A 21,866-nucleotide genomic window follows, 5' to 3' on the forward strand; every position below is an offset into this window, starting at 1 on the left:
CAGACAGTTAACCTCTAGAGGATGTAAACTGTTTGCTAGTAGCTTGGCTTCCTACACTAGATGAGGACAAACAGAGAAGTGCCTGTGGGATAGCAGGCCCAAACCTTGGGCAGTTAATAGCCACTGTGTGTCTGAGACAGCGGTGCTGAGAATTGCAGGAAAGCTCTTACACTGTGTCTCCTCATACTTGCATGTTTTCTAAATGTCCCCCCTATTTCAAAAGATAAAGAGGATATCATATATACCTGTGTGCTTTAAGGTTTTTTTTGTTGTTGTTGTTTTTTTTTAATAATTTAAAAATCAGGAAAAATGTGTGAAATGGCCAAAACCAAGTAGTTTTTGGATAGCCAAGTCTATTCAGAGCTGAGGCAAATTTTGGCATCCAAAAAGTAAAAAGTCAAAAGTAAATGGTTTCTGAATATGTCAAAGTATTTAGTATTTGCCCCAGAGTACAGGTTTCATAAATGTCAAAATAATTGTTCTGACATGTATGAAATGGTTTTGTTTTGGGCGTTTGGAGCAGGAGGGGCTGTTCCTGCATTTTATTGGGATTCAGGTCAGCCTTCAGCCTTCCTTCAGCCTTCTCCCACCAGGTGTCTCTCCGATAGTTGTAGTCATCCAGTACAGGGATTTCTTTGGTGGGTCAGGGTGCACATCTGAGCTGACCCAGAAGCTGTGTGAGTGCATCAGCTTGATGCTGAGCAGGAATTAACAAGCCACAGTGAGAGCTTGGTTGCTTGGACCCAGGACCAAGCTGACTCATCTCTGCCTGCAAAGTATCAGGTGGGTAGAGCCTGCTGCTCATCATTTCTGGGTGCTGCTCTGTTCTGCTGAAACTATTTACTGAAAGTGATCTAGCAAAAATGCCCTTGTTCTGATAACAGGAACACATAGTGAGGATGGTGAAAATAGACCTCAAGTGTGACTTTTTAGAGGGTGATATTCATAGCAAGTAGAATAGCACAAACAGGAAGGCTTAACATCAGCTTTTTGTGAATACCTCTAAAAATAGGGATAAAATCAGCCTCGTGTAAGATGTGGGATAAATCCCCCATGGCAGTGAAAATTAAACAATTTCAGAAGGACTGTCTTCCTTTCATTGAACTTTATCAAGTTAGGGTTCTATGTTCAAAAATCAACTCTTAAGCTCACGCTGTAAATGTTAGTAGCTGGCCACCAGATGTCCCCATTTCCTACATAACACCACATTTTTGTGGCCCGTCCCTCTGCCTTTGCCTGTGCTTTTCCAGTGAAACGCATGCTGACTGCACTTACCTCTTGGAGTTCTGCCGTGAGTGCAAAGAACTGGAAGCTGGGTCTTATTTATGCAACATGGTGATTTCTAAACCAGAGGAGTAACACTTAGTAACACACTGTGTCAGTAGCTGATCTCGTTAAGCAGCTTCCCTGCCACTCTCAGTGCACTGCGTCATTTCTTTGAATATTTAGGTCACAGAGGGGTCCTTTTTCTTGCTGAGAGTCAGACAGTATGTGATTTGCCAACTGGCATTTTCATATTGCCCAGTAATAAAGCTGTGGGCACCATATGGAAATAAGACATAGGACATGGCTGATGAACATGTTTCAGCAAAACCAGACCACCTGCCTCTGCTGCTTTGTAGATACCGCTTCCTTTGTGCTGCACTCAGTTTGAGTATTCCCTGTGCTCTTTTCTAAATTTTTCCCGAGTCAGGCTTTTGTCTTTATCTTGGTGGTGTGGAAGGTCTTCTTCTTTCCCGTGTCCTGCAGTGAGTGTTTAAACTCCTTGGTACACCAAATGCTTTTGTCTTCAATATCTCTGCAAGGCTGAGGCACAGCTTCAGGGCTTCCTTCTCCATTTGGGTGTCTCTTGGTACAGCCATCGGGCACTGGAACAGGTTTCGTAGGGCAGTGGTCATGGCACTGAGCTGGTGGTGTTCAAGGAGCATACATATGGACAGTGCTCTCAGACATATGGTCTGATTTTTGGGTTGGTGCTTTGTGGAGCCTGGAGTTGGACTCAATGATCCTTATGGATCCCTTCCAACTCGGGATGTTCTATGATTTGATGATTACTTTTGGTGTGCTGCAGCCAGTTCCTTTGGGTTTTTTTTCACGTGACAGGCACCAAAGAAGCTAGAGCTCTCCTGACATTTGCTTACCTTCAAAATGCAGCGTATGTTAAGGTGGCAGTCGCCTTCATTCATCCTCAGAGTGGGAGAAATGATTGTTTAACCAAAAGAAGCAGCAAAATAGTTCATCAGCAGATGTGCAGGTGTTTAAGGCAGCTTCTGAAAGTGCTCTAATTGCCATATGAAATATGCCTCTGAAGAGCGACATTAAGACAGTGTTTAAAGCTAAACAACACCAATGCTTTAATTTGGAATGACTTACCCTGGGGTGGGAATGAAAGCAATGATCTGCATCCAGCTTTGTGATTTGGAGGCAGGTGTTTTGATCTTCTCCATCAATTTCTCCCTACTTAGGTTTTAATAGAACACCGTGTTTTACTGAAGCCTTTGTTCTTCTGTCTCAGTGCTTTTTTAGTTTTTTTTTTCTAACCTTTTTTTTTAAACTAAAACTGGATTCATCTGAAATTTTAAAAAAGAGATAGATGCTTTGATTTGGGGGATTGTAGCTGCACCTTAAATTTTAGGTCTCTGCTCTGCAGCTTCTTGCAGAAAGCATTCGAGTGTGAAATACCCACTGGCCTGTTTGTATCCTTGCTGATTGCTGGCAGTTTGGCTGGCTAGGCAAATCAGCTCCATTATTCTAAGGCTTATTTATAGCACGCAGATTTTTCCTTCAGTCCTGAACTAGTACAACCTCCATTTCAGCAGGGGAGCGAAGCATTACTGGGCCAGCATGCTAGCAGGTATAAATCACCTGTAGACCCCATCCATTTCACACAAACTCACAGTCAGTTGGCCGATATTGCTGATGTCCTGTCATTGTTGTCTTCTCTGTTGCAATTCTTCATATCCTGTGAAGTCAGCAAAGGGCAGAGCTTTTGTTTGAGGCATGACATATTGTATGTTTTCAATAGAAAAGATTGTGTTACAATTTTATTCTTTTTTTAAGGAAACTTTGGTAGTGCCTTCCAGGAGCAAAACCTGTATGTGTTTCAACCTTGACCTTGATGAAGTGCCTGCCAGTGTGTTTTTTAAATGCAATGTGACTTATGGATGCTTTATTACCTAAAATGGCTTTGTATGTACAGGGGTTGAGACTGGAGCCTGCAAATCAACATTTTGGCAGCTGTTACTTCATTGTGTTGTCTTAATGGGCTATTTTTTGAACGACCTTGGGTTTTACACCTCTAATTGCTGCAAAAATATCATCTTGAGTATGATGTATACTTTCCCCGAGGAATTCACATTGTGTCAGGCTTGCAGAGCCACAGGTTTTCTTCCATTCATCTATTAATATTTTTTCTGGCTGTCAATCTTTTCTCCTAATGCAACATGCATAGGTCCAGTGAAGGAGCAGTAGCTCTGATTCTGCCTGGAGCCCCACAACATGTTTTCCTTATTACCTACAGTGATTGGTGAGAGCTGTCTCCCATTCTCATAAGAAGTGGTTTGTCTCTACTCAATCCAGACATTGAGAGTTTGGAAGCTGGAAATGCAGTGTCACGTCTCCTCCAAATCAGTGAAGCATAAAGGAGATATTTTGTTATTAGAGGGGCTTTCAAATTTGGGAAGGGAGTGGGATGTGTTATCTATATTTGTGTTCTCCCCACCATTAACTATGTTTTTTTAAAGTGGAGTGGACTTCCTGAGCTTTAGGCTTTGTATGCTCCTGTATTACTATGTTTGTAGAGGAGGACACGAAGACGATCAGAGGGCTGGAGCACCTCTCTTGTGAAGAATGGTTTAGGGAGCTGAGCTTGTCCAGTGTGGAGAAGAGAAGGCTCCGGGGAGACCTCACTGTGACCTCTCAGTACTTGAAGGGAACTTAAAAAGCAGGAGGGAGGCCTTTTCCAACCCTAGTTGTTGTATGATTTCATGATTCTGTAACATTGGAGAGCTCTAGCGTGAGAGATGACACTGCAGGGGTGACTGAGAACTAAATCATTGTGCAGGATGTAACTGATTGAAAAAACAAAGATAAATATGTCCCTGTTTTGAATGAGTATATCAGTCTTCTAGATAGGCATTTTTAAGTAGTCTATTATTGTGTCATTTAGTAGGCAGGAGAACTTGAGGCTAAAGTTAATTCTCAGAAGCAAATGGCATAAAAATGAAACAAACTTGCATTATGCTGTCAGAATTACTATTGTTTTTCATTATATCTTTGTATTGCCACAGTTCCACTTAGGCTAAGTAGTTTTGATTTCAGAACAAGCTGAGACGAACAGTAGCCTTAATTTCTTATGAGTTATTTTCTTGAGAAAGCAATTTATTTTGTATCTTCTGTATTTTTTGTAAAATGTTCAACAACCACTGCTAGCATTCAGAATTTAACAATTTCACAGGCATTTACTTCAGCAGTGAGTGAAGTACTTGCATATGATCAAGCAGAGGCGTGCAGAACAGTTGTCAGAAGATCAGCTTTTTCAAACGTTAGAAGCAAAAGTCTGTGGAAGTTGTCCCAGTCAGAACTGTGTTTAGAGGACTTGTTCCTTCCTGGCTCTTCGGAAGTCTACCTGAGCCGCTGTTAAAAGAAGTGTTGTGGCTATTAGCATGTTAGTTTTTGTATTTTGAAGTCTTCCCATGTTAGCTGCAGTAAGCAAACCTCCTTCATCACCAACAGATTTGTAATTTTAATATTCTTGCTGTGTTGTCACTCCCTCTGCTGGCTCTTTGAACCATAGACTGGGTGTATTTTATAATTGCAACGTCTCTGGCATCTCTGAGCATATGTCTCATTTCTGTGAATGTTCCTGTTTATTCGAAGCAGGCAACTAAAGCGTGGTGCAAGTGTTTCAGCAGGCAGCTGAACTGAGGAGGGTAGAAAGCAACTGAAGCAGGGAAGATTTCGTTGAATCTGAATTTTCTCTAAGAAGAATGATTGAACTGAATAACATTCAGCATAGATTTTTTTGATGCTTGAGCAATCTAGTTGAAATGGAATGGAAAGCAATAGAGTTCTGGCAAAAGGCAGGGAGATTTGTGGGGCTCGCTCTGCAGCTCTTCAGAAAAGGCAGGTTTTTCTGGTTGCTCCTGTGAGTTCTTTGGTCACTATGACTGAGATAACTGCAGTGCAGTTTTACAGATCTTTGGGGAGGTTATCAACTCTATGTAACTTCCCTGGACAGACCATCCTGATGTAGAAAATGTTTCCTTCTTTTATGTTTCAGTACCTCAAAGCTAAACATGATTATTTTAAATAAGAAAATACCCATATTTACCTGTTGAATTGTGGGTCTGTGAGTGACGTTTTATCTCAATTAAAACCCAGATTTGAGAGATAGATCCCTAGCAGTTTGTTTGAGAGTTTGTTTTAGAGTTCTTCCATGTAATTACAAATTCTCTTCTGGAGAATCCTCTGTTTCTTTCAAGGAAGTTGCTGTTGAACTGTGTTAGTCATATTCCTTTCAAGGCAAAAGTCAAACATGAGCCGTGTTTGTCATGGGTGCCGTTTTTTCCACATGGAGGAATTCAGTTCCGCACTTCTGCTTCGTATGCACTTCCATGTCGGATGCCATTGTGTCAGACTGCCCCTCTGCTGCCATCTGTCACACAGCAACAACATGTAATGGGATATTGACCGAAAGGTTCACCCTCTACTGCCATATCACCACCATCATCCGCCTTTGATGTTGTGGGCCAACATGATAGACTAGGAGGCAGTACTTTTGGAGCAGCCCTCCTAAATGAAAAATTTGTTATTTCCATTCATCTCAGTGTCTGACAACCGTGTCTGCATAACTTGGGTGCGAGGGGAAGAACAAATAGGGCATGGCAAAGCTGGAAGAATTGCTTATGAAGCCTTACCCTTGCTCATTAAGTGACTTCCTTTTTGAGTTCCAAGTTCCCCTTTGCTCAAAGCAGTACCTTGTGCTTTGTGCATCCCAGCACCTCAGTTTTATCCCAACCTGAACACTGCAGTGAGTTCCCTTTGTGGTGCATTTTGAAATAGGGACCTGGTTCGGACCTGAGCTAGAGCCAGATCTGCCTTCCTGGGTGTCTGCTGTTTCTAATTGCCTTCGCGGTGCTTTAGGCATAGGATGTGCAGTGTCACTTGTGTTCACTGCAGGGAACAGCTGAGGACCTTTGGAGTCTCCAGCCCAGAGCAGAGGAGCTGAGGGGAGGCCTGATGGCGGCTGCAGCTCCTCACAGGGACAGGGCCCGAGGGAACGGCATGGAGCTGCGTCAGGGGAGGGCAGCTGGGGGACTAAATTCAGTATTGCCAGCAGAAATAGAACATCAAGATATGAAAATTATGAACATGGAGGTTGTTTTTTTTTTTTAATTTCTGTGCCGCTTTCTATGACTCAGAAAGTCAGAAGGATGACACTTCTAAGCTTTGCACCACTGCTGTCAAAGTTTGGCTGGGAATATTTATTTCCATTGCATTTAAAAAAAATCATTAATTGTCTGGCTCTAGAACTAGGTTTTAATAGCAGTAACAGATATTAAAGAATTCTCATTAAAATCTCAGATGACAGCAGCCCTGCAAATGGGAAACAACAGCCATAGGCTGTTGTACTTAAGCCTTACGTGATTCTTCAAGCATTTAAGTCCCAGCACCTCTGCTCTGGTGATATAAGACTTCCTTTTATTTTGTTAATTTAAGTCATAAGTAGAAGTTATTTAACAGGCATGAGTCATAATGTCACGGATATTACACTGCCAAGGCAACCTGGGTGCTCTTGTGACCTCCATCTGTGCTTGTGGCACGTGGACTTGACCCCTTTTCCAGCTGCTTCTTGGATTTCTCTTTCTAATTCATTACTGTCAAGTGAAGTCCACATGTTTTTGTCCCTAACAAACAGTTGTTGTTGGGCAGCGTTCAGGTGTTACAAGAGGAAGTGATCACATTGTCCTCTGAGCTCTTTGCAGAACTAAATAAAGGTTTACAAAGCAAAAATAGAATGATGTAATGAACCTAACAGAATTAGGACAGTAAGTGGAAGGTATTAATTAGAAGGCTGTTCCAGGAATCTGCAGCAGTATTGAACTGATTGCCCATGTTTAACAACCAGCAGATTTCTACTAAAGTTGACACTGGCTGTGGCAGCTTAAGACATTAGAAATATCCTGTGTGACTGCTCATTAAGATAGAAGTGAAAGACTGTTTACATTGCAGGAAACAGATTAAGTGTTGTTCTAATACACAGGAAAAGAAAAACTGATAGCTTGAAAGCCAAACTCTAAACCCCCAAGCAAACATTATTTGCCTTGGTGTGGGGTAAGAAACAGCTGTAGGATATATTTCATGCAATAATGGAAAATAAATAGCAGTGAACACAGGCTGCTCAAACTGAATTATGATATGTAGCACATTTTACTCTTATTTTTTAATGGATAATGTAAAGTTTGTAAGATTTTTTTACACATTAATAGAGACACCAAAAAGTTGATAGTCTAAGTTCCTGAAATTGTGAACAAGTTCTCAGAAAACGTAGCTTCTTACAGACAGAACACTTCCCCAAGTAGATTTTACTTTGCTAAACATCTCCTACAAGCACATCTTTTTGAAAGATAAGGCATATCTTTGGAAAGCTCAGCTATGAACAATTTTTTTTTTCACATTTTATTTGATGTCCAGTTTAGATCCATCTCAGTATACAGATATTTTCCGAATTTATATACAGATTTTCCAAGTTATTTCCTGACCCATTAAAGTGGAAATCTTGTACAAATATGCACTTGGTTTTTTTTAATGGTGGTTGGAACTTTGGAAGAATAGAAGCTGAAAGTTGAATGCTGAAGAACTCAGTCTTGATGCAGAGAGGCTTATCTAGGATGCATTCTTGAGCTAGCATTATGTGCAAACGTAAAAACTTTGTGAAAGAAGAGCAATGGCTTTTTCACTGTGGCAAAAGGGCTGCAGGCTTTTTTTCTTATTCCATAAGGAAACATGTTTCTTGGATACTGTTGTTTCTGTGCTGTGAGACATATTTCAGACCAGTACAAATATAAACAAATATACTAGACATGGTTAATCACTTGCATTTTTTTAATCTTCTCAGCAGCAGCAGTGTTAGCTGAATGAGAAGGCCATCCACACTATTCTGGCCTTTTAGTCCAAATCACACTATATTTAATGGCAGCGTATCAGTGTGACAGATGTGTGTTATCATCACTGTGGCCTTTTTCCTTACAGCGTTACTATCTAGCCAAACGCTCCTTATAGACAAATTTATGTGACTTACCTAAATTGAAATGTCTAATTGAAAATAGCAAGGAACATGAGAGTCGGCATGGAACTAACATAGAAATGATGCTACATCTGATGTGCTAAATTACTTTTAATCCATGTCAAAAGCCTGTGTTTCAACCTGGGATTGAATAAGAGGGTGTCTGCGGGACCAGTGGATTCAGGGCTGTCTCTGTTTGTAGGGCTGGCAAACCAAAAAAGCATTAGTTTGCACAAAAATCTGTTCTGTAATAGAAAAGCATCAGTTTTTCCCCCATATGTTTAAATGCTACATGCTAACAACAGTGTTTTCCCCAAGAAAGGTGCTAATGTGACTGTTCAGTCTTGATTTGGAATGGATTTTCTTTGTTGTTACATCCATTGAATTTTGATTAGGTTTTTCTGCATTATCTGAAGAGTAAGCATAATGGAATAAAGAGTATAATCCCTGGTGGAATGTTCACTGTCTTTGAATGGCAGGATGCAGGCAGGGAGATGTACCCAGAAAACAACCTTCACAGTCCACCCCAGGAGTGAAAACCCCACCACTGAAAAAACTCTTCCCTATGGGCTTTGAGGAAGGAAGGTTGAAAGGAATTAGCATCTGGACTCAGCTTCTGGGAAGTCTCTGTATGCTGACTTGAAGCTCAGATGAGGCCTGGCCATCTATGGGAGCTCTGTATCTGTTGCACCTTGTTAAATTTTTGGACATTATGGTTGGCTTTTGACACTCATCTCAATTCCATCAGGGCACTCGCTTTGTGGCGACCCGGACAGCTCTGTTGAGACAGCACCAGAGGAGGCAGAAGTGCAGGACTTGGAGTCATCTGATGAAGCCGATAAGATGAGCAAGGTGAGAAGTTTTCATTTTCACATGTCTAAGAGTGAAAGCACAGCATGCTCACAGCTGATGTGCTGACTTCTCAGCTGTACACGATGAGAACATCTTTCCTGGGAAAATGTTAATCTTTTAAGGTCTTTCCAGATGATACTGAATGTAACAGATTACTGCTTTCAGTATAGTACTTCACTGTCTCTTGAACAAGACTTGTACCCTTTTTCTGGGGGTGAATCATTACTATCTTGTGACAGTATTCCCATGTGCTTTTAAAAGAGCTAGTTTATCATCTTCTTCACCAGAGCTAAACCAGAAGATCAGGTGGACTATTATGATTTCTTGTTCCTTCTTGATTTCAAGGCACGGGATGATTGTAAATTAAACAGTATTTCCTTAAATCAGTAGCATAGTGCATGTGCTAGTTTTTAAATGCAAACTAATTATGGCCCATCTACCTTAAATTGAAGCATAACTCTCCAATTACAGCTAAGAGGTTGTGCAAATGGATTACTAATTGCTGTATATTAGGGGGTGGGTTTCACAGCAGTTGGTAGTTTGCTTTAGGCTGGTGCTGGGGAGCTTCACACAACATTATCTGTGATGATTAGTGGTTTTTGAGGCAGAAACAAGTGAGATTATTTTAAAGGCACTGATTGTTTTGAGGTATTTCATGAGCAAATGATGGTGAGATTTTATTGCTAATTTTCCACAGAACTCCTGGTCTAGTGAGTATGAGATCTTGCTCAGTCTGTACTTATATGCAGATGATTGCTCTTAGCTCTTGTTTTAGCTACAGTGTATTACGGAGAGTCCTAAATTGGTCCCTGTTCTATGCTACTGGCTTACTGTAGGAAAAGGAAAAGACCCTGGCCTCTGGTTTCCTGTTCTCTTATGTCACTCCAGCCTGTAGTTCTGGCTTTGATAGCCAGACAGTGGAAGTCAGATAACAGAAAACATTCCTCTGCATGAAATATATGTAGAGCTTGCAGGCAAAGAAGGAGGTTATTCTTAACATCTTGCTTCCAGGTTTTGCTGCAGAACTTTTTCTTGTAAGTACAAAGAATTTCTTCTCAAGCGAAGTGCTTGGTGATACTTCTTTATTTTTAACTATAAGTGTGTGGGAATTCCACGTGCTCTGTGAAGAGTCTCTTCTGTTTAGCACTGAAGCTGTGGAAGAGTGCCGAGTATAGCACATAGCTACTTAGGGAATAAGTGTTCTTGCTGTGTTTTGTATAGCTTTCTGTTTCTGAGCTGGGCCAGGCTGTGGGACTCCATTTTGCATTTTGCTTTCTGGATCTTCAAAGCTGTAATTGCCTGAAGCGAGACGTAGGGATTACATGATTAGCTCTGTGGCTCAGCAGATTTAGTTAAACTGAGAAATGTGTGCTAGCAGCTCTAATACTTAATATTCATATAATGGAAGAGTAACTCGTGACTCTAACAAGCTTCCAATGAGAGGTAAATCCATCCTTGTGTAAATGAAGTGTTAGCTTCAGTGCATGTTTTCTTTTAAAAACCAAAAATATGTTTTTTGGTGCTGTAGGTGGGAGGAAATAAAAAAACTAATACCCCACCAAAAAAAGCTGAATCCACAGGAGGGTTTTCCTAATCCTTTTGCTTTCTGTGTTCTTGGAAAAGCTGATCTGTGTGGGCTGTGAGGAATCTTCAGTGTGTTTTCCTCCATGGAAAATCAGCACCTGGCTGGTACGGTGAGGATAACAGCAAAGGTGTTTTCTTGTCTGTACACTGCTGACCGTTCCCATGCTCATAGGATTACGGAGCAGAAGATTAAGCTGGTGTCCTCAGTGCTGTTTTATGCAGGTTATTTTTGTATGTGGGAAGTGAAACGCTGAATTCCTGCCACCTGGAGGGGCACACTCCTTGTATCACCTTTGCCACCAGGATTTCCAGGCTCCGTCAGATAGTGGAATGACAAAGAGACTTTGTAATTATTTACTACCCATCTTGGCAAAAGCAGGGCAGGAGTGCTCTTATCCATTCACCCCTTGGCAGTAGAGGAAATCCAGTTGAGCTACGCTGGAGCCTCCTGGCTAAATGCTAAGTTCCCCATCCTTCAGCACAGATGCAGCATTAGCAACTGAAGATCTTAAAATAGTGCTTGGGTTGCTTTGTGCCTTGTGATAGTACGATTCTGAGACAAGGCTTAATCCTGCAAACATCCGCGCTCCACGGTGGTCTGCTGGTGCCTGCGGAGTGCTGCTGAGGAGGAGAGATGCTGGCTCCTTGAAGGAAATTTCCCAGCTTGCCATTTCTAGATGGGAGTTAATAATTCATGGGAAAAGGAGAGGAACACAGTGCTGCAGCTGTCCTTCATGTGTTCTTGTAGCACATACTAGGTAGGCTCTTTATGAAGGTAAGTGGTGGGGAAATCCTACAAATAGCTGTGCTTGGGTCCCTTGTGCCTTACTGTTTGCTTTGCCATGTAGGTGATACTTAGATGAGTGACACAGGAGGTACCTGAACGTGGCTTATCTCCTCCTTCTCCTCCCTTCCAGCTGTCTCTTTCCCTTCCCCCAGCCTGGCATGTGTGCATGTGGGTGTGTGTTTGCTCCATACAGGTGTATTTGTTTCATAATCTGCAAAAGCCTCCAAGCTGTTGGTGGCAGTGGATTTGGAGAGTGTACCCATAGCTTTAAGGATTCCTACCTTTTCTGAAAATCCTGTGTCCTCTGTATCCTACAGACCCAATAACATGGAATTTACTTCTTCCGTTATCCTCAAATGAGCTATTATAAACCAAAGTAAGATGACTGTAGAGCTGTTTCTGATAACTTGCCTTGGAAATTGGTGCGTAGTATTTTGGGGCATTTGCAGTGCAGTGGTATGGGATAGCCATTGTTCTCTGAGCTTGCTCCCTATCCAATTTCACAATGCCTTCTCTTTATCAACCTGCCCTCTTGGGCTTTAATCTTTGTAAACACCAGCGAGCATCCCTTTAAGGGGTGCAACCAACAGTGACCTGAATTGTACTCCTAGTTGCTTCTTCCCCAGGATATGCTGCTTGCTTTCCCTCTCTCAATTTTGTGTGAGAGCCAATGCTGGGGAGGAGATAGCAGGGAAGGAGTAGCAGGGAGAGGAAAGCATGTTTTCTGCCACCTCTTTGGACTTGTTTTCATCCACTGTGTGAACTGAACTTTCAGGCTTTGTGTGGAAATTAGGTGATTCTTCTCTATCAGTTGGCAGAATACTTTCAGAGCAGAGTAATTAAGTCTTAAACAGTTACTTGCCTCTGTGGTGACCTATTTTGACCTTTTAAATATTGTAGAATAAATGAAGGTTTTAAGGAGGTGCCCTGAAAAGTGGGTATATGTGTTAAGCACTTAATGCTGCAGGTCACCAAAAGCTAGGACACGTGTTGTGGTACATCACAAGATGAGTCTTTGTGTGTATTTTTTTCCTATAGTGGTCCTCTGAAAATGATGAGGATGTTTGAAAAACAAAACCAAACAAACTGGCAATCAGTTATAATATTGCAGGACATCCGTTTCTCCTTGTTTTTAATTTAAGGCATCTGCATCTTGAAACTGGAGCTAATTACCCTGCAGCACTTGTGCTTTGGGGAGTGTGCTGTAATGTCTGTATATGTGTACATGTTCATATTACTTAGAGATATTTTTTTGAAGGAAAATAGGTCATCTTCTCTGAGAGGCATTGTTGAAGACCAGAATTATTAAGTCTCAAAATCTTCAGTGTGCTGCAATAGATGTGAAAGGATTAAAGTGGGGATTTGAGGGGTAGGTTTGCCAGCAGCATAACTGGCTTTTTAAAGTTCCTTTAATTCTCTGCCTCTGTCCCTTCAGATGTTTAATATTCTTAGGCAGTGCAGTTCGTAGCCAATTGGCTCATGCTCCGCCACAGGCAAGAGACATTTATATTCCAGGGCTGCCTTCACCTCCCCTTTGCTGCATTTCAGCCTTTCTGCTGAAATTATCCTCTACATGTTTCCGTGAAAAGCAGCATTACATCTTCAGCTGCAACTCCTGGGCAGCCTTTAATTCCAGCTGATGTGGTGAGTGAATGAGGCCCACGGCAAACAACACACGAGGAAAGGCTCTGCCTGGATAAATACGGTCACTGCCCCTTCTTGTTAAAGTGTGGCCATCTTCTGCATGTCTCAAGTGAGGATATCTCTCTGGAGTGGGAGAGCATTTCAGATCAGCTGAATATGTGGAGAGCCGGGATTTTTTTCACAGCTGAGGCTGGAAGCACGGAGTGACAGTGCTGCTAGCACTGCCTTCCTGGCCATGTCGGCTCTGCGGAGAGTTAACCGTAAACTCAAGAACGAAAGCGCTGTGGGATCCGGCGACTCTCTGTACCGTATGCTGTATTTGGTGAGCAAATCGACTTCTAGTCTAAGGAATTAGCAGCTAAACAAATTTTCGTGCTGTTTTAATTGTAAGGTTATAGATTTAAGGCTGAGCTGTTATGCATATACCCTGCAGAGGCGTTTTGTTATTGTGCAGTGTCATTAACGGTTCCGCCAGTGCATGAGAGAGTGCAGTTTGCCTGAGTTTTGTTTGGGAAATCAGTATTGCTTCAAGTTTGCTGTGTGGTGCAAAGCAGAGGTGTTGCATGCAGTTTGACAAGGCATTCTGTTTGATGCCTTTGCACCCGTGTCTTTCTATAAGGTGAGCACAAGAGGAGATCGCAGTCCACTTCCACAACTGTAGGGCAGGCAGCCAAACCTCCCATCTGTGGGCACTGTTAACGTGCACAGTGAGTAAAGGACTTCCCCTTCCTCAATCAGAAGGATGTGAGCTTAGTTCCTCTGCTGAGTCCCCCGCAGAGAAGGGGTTAATGCAATGGCAAAACAAACCTTGCCTTGCAGCCCTGTTGTGCAAGAAGTCCAGTTCATGTCAAGGCTGCTGGATGGGACTGCTGGCAGGGCTGTGCCTAAAGTAATTGCACTAATTCTGGAGAAATCACTGTTCAGTAGCAGCTGGCAAACAGAGCTGGTGTAGGTAGACAAAGGGATCTGTTTCTGTTCCAGGCCTACTCTGTTCTTTCAATTTTCTCTAGGAAAATGGGAACGGAGGTGCTTCTGTTTATACTGGTTGAGAGTTATAAGCAAACAGCTGTGTTCTGAACATCTCTAGGTCCAACATGCACCTGCTTTCTGTCTAGCAGTTGATTTTTAAGCATGAGGTAGAAATGATTGTGTTCTGGAATGGAACAGTTTGTTCAGTGAACAAGCAAGGGAGCAGGTTTGTGAAGATAAACATGCTTGAGACTTTCTGTCTGCCTGGAGAGTACAAGACGAATGGTACTTGTGGGGAAATGAGCAAAAAATGCAAGGCATGAAAGTGGCAAGGCAGAAGTGAGAGCTGCTGCTGGCTGGAGCAGGCTCTGGGTGAAGTCAGTGAGCATTGTACAGAGCATGCACGCATGGAGACAAGGCTTCTACAAGTCTCTGGACTTCCTTTTTGGCCCATAGGTGTAAGTGCTCCCACTAGATCAGCACCTGTGCCTGTATGACAGTTATCCAGTTCTCAGCCGCTTGTTAGTGTTCTGCTGGTGTTTCATAGTCTTAAGTGGATTTGCACTCTCTTTTTCTGGGTGACCCATCTTTCCCTGTGGCTTAATGCAAGTGAATGCACAGCACAGTGAACTGTCTGCAGGCTGTCACACACAAACTGCTGAAAACACTTGGGAGTTTGATTTTATACCGTATTCTGTATACTGTAACTATTTTTAGTTGCACACTTGACTCTTAAAATAAAATGCCACTGGGTGTGACTTCCTCAAATTATTTTTTCAAGAATTTCTGAGGAAAACCCAGCCTATTTTGGGTCTCTGCAGGCTTTCATTCACCACTGTTAACTATCAGTCCTTTGTCTCTTTGCAGCAAAGCAGGTAACTGGGCAGTTGTTTCTTTGCACTGCCACTGAATCTAGGCTTTAACTGACTGCACTTTTTAGATTTGAAGCTGTTGAGATCAAGATCATATGTATTGAAATGTATTGCAAACTTAACCTAAAGGTTTGGGTTTGCTTTGTACTTATGGGTCTGGCAAGCATAGAGAGAAATAAATGGAATTACATTGACTAACAAACCTGACACTCACTGACATGTTCTGTTACCAGAAGCTAACTTAGATTTGACTCACTAGTTCTTCTAACCATGCTTTTTCTTTCTGCCTGATCTGAGCTTAAATCTCATACTAAAGATGAATATTTTCCCTGTGAGCACCCATGTCCAAGAAGCATTTTTGTATGGACAGTTGGCTACCATTAGTTAATTGCTTACAGTTTTGTCCTGATGAAAATTATCCTTTGTGTAACAAGTATCTGTACTGAGATGCCTTGCAGAGGGACATTTAGGTGAGCATTTACAGCCTTAAGACACCTTCCGGGAAAGCAGGTGTTTGATGATTGGGTGTTAGGAACAATTTCTCCTCAGCAAGAGCAGTGCTGCAATGGCACAGGCTGCCCAGGGAGGTGGTGCAGTCACCGTCCCTGGAGGTGTTCAGGAGCCGTGTGGATGTGGCACTGAGGGACGTGGGCAGTGGGCGTGGGGAGGGGTGGGCTGGTGGTTGGACTGAGGGATCTTTGAGGTCTTTTCCAACCTTAATGATTCTAATCTATTATTCTATGGAAGGATATCCCTTTCTTGCCACTAAAATGGTTAATATTCCTCTTGAGCTTCATGGCCTTCTAGTCTAGCAAGTGAATGGATAGGAAAACAGTGATGTGTGAGCAAGTGATGCAGCTTAACAAATGCAGAGAATTTTTTGCACTGAATCACCACGAAGGTGTGGGGTGGTTCAGGTAGCTCAGGCTCCTGATGCTGCTGTTGGTACTGGCTGGTGGGAGTGATCTCCCAGTGAGCAGGGCTCTGTCTCCGAACTGTGAGGCGGTGTTGTGCTTTTTTTTTCCCTCTTTCTTCTTCTCTCCCCTTTCCCTGCATGCTTTCTGTTTGAACAGGATAATTTGGCGTAAGTTGTTTCAGCGTGGACTGGAGGGATATAGAGGTAATGCTGGGAAGTCTCTAAATCTGGTTTAAGATACCGTGGCAGGATTAAACACAGAAGGTTAGAGAGGTGTGATCAAGTAAAGAAGCTCCTTTCCCTCCCGAGCTCTCACCGGGTCTCGGGGATGGAAGGAGATAGGGCGTGCTGCTGTGCTGGCAATCCTAGAAGCCTGGGACTGTCGTCATTGACACCGGAGACTGTACCTGCTCCAAACTTTGTAGTGAAATGAAAGATGCAGGCAGGTGATCTAAGGAGAGGAGGTGAAGGGAGGATAATTCTCTTTATATAGAGACATAATTAAACATTAAAGAAACCAGTGATATGTAGCAGCTCTGAAAAACCTGATGCATAAGGAGGAAATATACCCTGCAAGTTGTGTTTTCAGACCCAGAACAAAAACTCAAGTTACTTTCCAGAAAGCTTTGAAGCCTGAGGCTTTGGTTACCCAGATGGCTCTCCCCCCCCTGTAAAACATCTCAAAGGGTTTCTATCGCCATGTTGTCTCTTTGGCTGTGTTGACACAGCCATTTACAGGTCCATTGCAAACTAGATCAGGGAACTTGAAAAGGGCTTGGGTGTTTTGATGGCACTGTAATTTTTAGTTCTCACTTCTCAGGCCCTTTTGTTTGTTTGTTTCAATCCTAAATGCTATACAAACCTATTAAAGTTCATATTCGTTTGAAACCAGGAAGGTTGCCAGACAACACTTCACCTAACTTGAATTGTGCAACTCTTTTTCTTTTACCCTTAGACACTGAAAGAGGGTAGATATATATATGAAATAATGTGTGTACTTCTAGACTTTGGTGACTGCAACTTCATAACTGCAGAGGTTCTCAACTCCTTTGTTCCTGTAACTCCTGCCTCAGTTATTACCACTGGCCTTTCCTCTTTCTTGTTTTTAAAGAGTACAGAGCAGGTCGCTGCTTTCTGTCGCAGTCTTCATGAAATGAACCCTTCTGACTCAAGTGCTCATCCTCAGGAATTCACAGGACCCCAGCTGGCCACCATGAGACAACTCACAGACGCAGATAAACTGCGAAAGGTCATCTGCGAACTTCTCGAAACAGAGCGCACCTATGTCAAAGTAGGGGATTTTGATATGTTGTTTCAGTCTGCTAATGTTTCTCCTTCTGGAAAGCCTTGTTAGCCACTTCTCTACTTCAACTCCTATTTTGTGCATGTGTCTCTTATTGGATTCTACAATCTGTCACTAGAATAGTAATTTAAACAACTGTCTGAAGTAAGTCGGCATTCAAAATTGATATTCGGTAATATTGAAATGTCTTCACTTGACAGAAATGCAGAGGAACGGTGGTCTGTGAAATCTTGTATAGGTTTTCTTAGTAAATCTGTGTAAGTGTCTGCTCTTACACAGTCATAGATTCAGTGAAATCTGATTCGTCTTATGTGTGGGGAGGAAAAATCCATACACGAGGAAAACTGTGATCTTAGCCACTTCAATAAATATTCAGAGTTCAAGGAACCAACATGGGAATCTTTTTCTGAATTTTTAGGACCTAAACTGTCTAATGGAGAGATATCTGAAGCCTCTACAGAAAGAAACATTCCTCACACCAGATGAGGTATGTTAACTAGTGCTTATCTTTTAGTTAGATAGCTTACATACATGCACCCCTCCACACCCCTAAATTTGCTTGTTTCAGTGAGCTCTGATAGAAATTTTGAATTCCATTTCTTTTAAAATAGCTCATTGAGCAGAGTGTAAAGGTACAATAATGGATAGTTTGTGTTTTTTATCTTAAACATCACTCTGATTATACGACTGGACTGAAAATTGCTGAAGTTCTAGAAGACTTGATTTAGTTGTGAAGTGACCTTAACTGTGGTATTTTCAGCATGTTGCTTTTTTTCCTCTTTTTAGCTGGATGTTCTCTTCGGGAATCTGACTGAAATGGTAGCATTTCAGGTAGAGTTCCTGAAAACTCTTGAAGATGGAGTAAGGCTGGTTCCAGACCTGGAAAAGCTTGAAAAAGTTGAGCAATTTAAGGTAAACTCATTATCTATTATTTGGAGGAAGTTTTTCACTCAGAGGGTGGTGAGGCACTGGAACAGGTTGCCCAAGGAGGCTGTGGATGCCCCATCCCTGGAGGCATTCAAGGCCAGGCTGGATGTGGCTCTGGGCAGCCTGGTCTGCTGGTTGGCGATCCTGCACACAGCAGGGGGGTTGGAACTTGATGATCATTGTGGTCCTTTTGAACCCAGGCCATTCTATGATTCTGTGATTCTATCTACATTCGGAGTAGGCTCACAATTTAATGTTATAATAAATGATAAACTATAATCTTAGAAGTTGTCCTCTAACACTCTTTATTGTATTTGTTTTACTTACTGTCACTCTTTTTGTGAAAACCAGCATCTACTTATGCTTGAGATTGGTTGCTAATACTGAGGTTGTTGGAAGACCATCCTGCTATTACTTTGCTTCGTGTTGCATTTAGCTGTACAGAGCACTAGAAGTATGTAACACCATGTGTTTAGAGATACTATTCTTGTTCTTCTGTCAGATTTCTTGTCTCAAGCTGTAAAGAAAAACTAGAAATGGAATATTACATAAGATTTTTGTTCTGACAAGTCTAATATAGCAGTTCAGAAGCCCACTGGGGCTATGGTACAGAATATAAATTGAGTTCTGCAGTTAGGCTTTTTGAGCATAGCAGAACTATACAGCAACTGCTTCCAAGTATCGACACTTGTGCATGAAAGTTAGAAGTGTAAACTAGAGACATATATATTTCATTAAAAAAATAATAAAAAAAAAGAAGTAAAATGAAGAAATAGTTTTGTGTCTTCTGTAGTACGTGATGTATTAGATTTCTGGCAAGCAGCTCAAACAGTTTTGTCTTTGGGGAACTTTTTCATGCTTAGACAGCTCACCTTGGTAGAGGACAGAATGTTGTGATGAATAATAATAAATCCATTGGGATAGCACTTTGACCAACTTACAGACGTGGAAAAACTGCTGAAAACAGTTGTCTTTGTGTGTGTTTCTGTGCTTCTTGCTGTCAGGTATTCATTAAAAATCAGCATCAATCATAAATGCTGCTATCCTAACTTTGGCTTTGTAGAAAATGTGCCTTTAATGGAGAATGCAAATGCACAGGCTTTCCCACTAAAAAAAAAAAGTTTGACTCTTTTTAGGTAGAGGAGAGAAATTAGGAAGAGTCTTTCTCGAAGAGTCTTTCTCATGGAGAGAATTCTGTTCTGAATGAGATTATTTCTACCTTTCTACATAAAATGTGCATCAAATTTATTTTTCAGTTTTGTCCTATGGGCGTGCTCTGAAAGCAGTTGCAAAATGGGATGGCTGGACTTGGTTTCAGTTCTGCAGTTTGCTTCCTTCTGCTGACTGTAGGCAAACTGCCTATGTTGTCTCGTCTCCTTCCACCATGCTGTTGTTCCTTGGTGGGTGGTGGAGCAAAGGCTTGACTGTGACATAAACATCTGTATTATATTTGAACCATAACACAAACTAATTTTCAGCAGAGTAGGGACCTTGCTTTTTTTTTGTGCAGAGGGATACCAGTCCTGCTTGCAGTTCCTTAATGACTGGTCCATTGTGAATTTGGACACACCCAGTCCCTCCTATGGTGTCTGGCCACAAGAACATCTTAAGCTCAGGCATTTAAATATATCTCTGGAGCTGTGAAGCTAGTTCCTCTTTAGTCAGTGGTGTCTGCAGATCAGCCTGACTGGGAACACAGCTAATGATGTTAACCATGTAGCCTGTATCCAGGCTGGATTCCGGCACCAAGGCTGGTCCTATTTTCTGTTACATGGTGTGAAAACTCTGTGAAAAATGCAGTATCTGTCATCTGACAGCTAAATGAAAACCCTCCATCCCACTCCTGCGTGCTTCTACTCCCACTTCCTCTGTGCTTCTACCCCATTGTAGGGTCAGGGAGGAAAACCCCATTTTCACTCCTCCCATCAATCTTGCAAGACATCTCTGTATTGTTGCTCTGACCTTTCTCTGCTGATGAAGGCTCTCAGTTGGGAACCACAATTGATACTTAAGGCAGTGTTTAGAACAGCAGTGCTTTCACACAATTCTCTGTGAAAGTCCCCTATCTTCTTGCTAGCTTGACTTTAGGTGGCTTTCCAGGAGGGAAAATAACTAACTGGTCTTCACATGCTTTTCTTTTTTAATCCTAGAAAGTGCTGTTTTCCTTGGGTGGATCCTTCCTTTACTACGCCGACCGTTTCAAGCTGTACAGTGCCTTCTGTGCCAGCCACACGAAAGTCCCAAAAGTACTGGTGAAAGGTAGGAGCTGTGTGTTGGACAGACAGACCAGAGAGAGAGATGTGCCAATGATGCACTGGTCTGGGCTGTCACAGATGTCTGTGTGGGGGATGAAATGTGGCTACTGCACACCAGACCACTCAAAGATTTATGATGGAGAGTTGGGGACATGTGTGTATGGTTGCTCTCTGTGAGTTCTTACAGTGATAGGGGAGTCAGCCTGTCTGGCTTGACAGGCTTACAGAGAACTCTCTGCCCTAGATGTTTGTGGACCACCACTGATATAATCATACCCAAGTAGCTCATTACAAGAGGCAGTTAACCTCACATGTGGTTTTTCCTCCACTTCTCCAACACATCAAATTCCCCCTCAGTCGTACAGGGAGTAAAAAGTCTCCCATCACTGGGCAATGTGGCTTGCACTAATGGATCACTGTGCACTTTGGAACCGGAACTGGTGATGACCTCTGGTTCCTTTTAGAGTGTGTGCAGTGAATCCATGCTCATGACAATTCCATTAAAGCTCCAGCAAATGTGGTTGAATGCTGACAGCTGCTAGGAAAAGATCAGCCTGTGAGACTGTTTTATGGAAGCTGTCTAAATATTTAAACTTAGCTGTGCTTTCTCTACCCTCTCTTCCTCCTCTTGTTTTTGATCCCATTTGCCTGAGAGGTTTCCATGTATAAATTCCTACCAGAGTTTGGCTTCCTGAAGTGGAGATAAATGAACTGTGTTCTGGCATACAGTTGATCATGGGCCTCCTTGACTTGGAGGGATGTTTTTGTTCCATGAAAGTGTTAATCTCTTAGAGTTAGCAGCGCTTCATGCAATTAATTTCTGGCTGAGATGTTAAATAAATAGATGGCTCCAGTTGTGGGAGCAATGCCATTAAATGGGATGTTCTTTTTTTTTTAAAGAACATCTGGATGTCTGTCAATACAAAGCTTATGTGGACTGTTTGTTTGATTTGTTTCTGTTTGCAGGTTTCTTTTTTCATTTCTTCTTGTAAACTCTCATTTGCCATGCTGCAAAGAATAGTTGGCAGCTCAGTGGAATACATGAATAAATGATTTGTTGCTGGTCACATTCTTGCTTTCTTTTGCAATCTGCTTGACCTTAATGCTAAGAGCAAACAGTACATAGTTCTGGTTGTTTTGTTTTGTTGTTTTTTCATTACTGACTATATTTATGAATGAAAAATGGTTGTGTTTGAATTATGACACAGACAGAACTTCAAATTTGATTCCAGAGGTAAATCTCTTAAAAAGCCCAGGAGTGTATTTCAAGTGTGAAGTAGTGTCCTCAGCTGAGGTGCACATGGCTTCTGGATTTGAAACTGAAGTTGTTTATTGAAATCAGGTGACTGTCTGAGGGAGGAAGGAAAAAATAAAACCAAACTACAGTCAACCAACCAAACACCCAACATTAGCAGGGATCGCAGCTCTCATAAAAGCATTTGTGGGGATTATTTCTGCACTGAATAACTT

The 21,866-nt window shown here is 42.0% G+C and overlaps 1 protein-coding gene across 2 annotated transcripts in view; it reads left to right on the forward strand.

The window, feature by feature from the left end:
* TIAM1 (TIAM Rac1 associated GEF 1) overlaps positions 1 to 21,866 on the forward strand; it is a gene marked incomplete at both ends in the record, with an annotated part of 78,955 nt that overhangs the window by 47,568 nt on the left and 9,521 nt on the right. For both annotated transcript variants that reach the window (XM_079548589.1, XM_079548588.1), the window contains 5 exons: positions 9,036 to 9,139; positions 17,023 to 17,202; positions 17,633 to 17,701; positions 18,001 to 18,126; positions 20,292 to 20,400. In XM_079548589.1, the coding sequence (XP_079404715.1) occupies positions 9,036 to 9,139; positions 17,023 to 17,202; positions 17,633 to 17,701; positions 18,001 to 18,126; positions 20,292 to 20,400 (588 nt within the window). The remainder of the gene's footprint in view (positions 1 to 9,035; positions 9,140 to 17,022; positions 17,203 to 17,632; positions 17,702 to 18,000; positions 18,127 to 20,291; positions 20,401 to 21,866) is intronic.

The sequence above is a fragment of the Tetrao urogallus genome, assembly GCF_951394365.1.
Source record: "Tetrao urogallus genome assembly, chromosome: 1".
NCBI lineage: Eukaryota > Metazoa > Chordata > Aves > Galliformes > Phasianidae > Tetrao > Tetrao urogallus.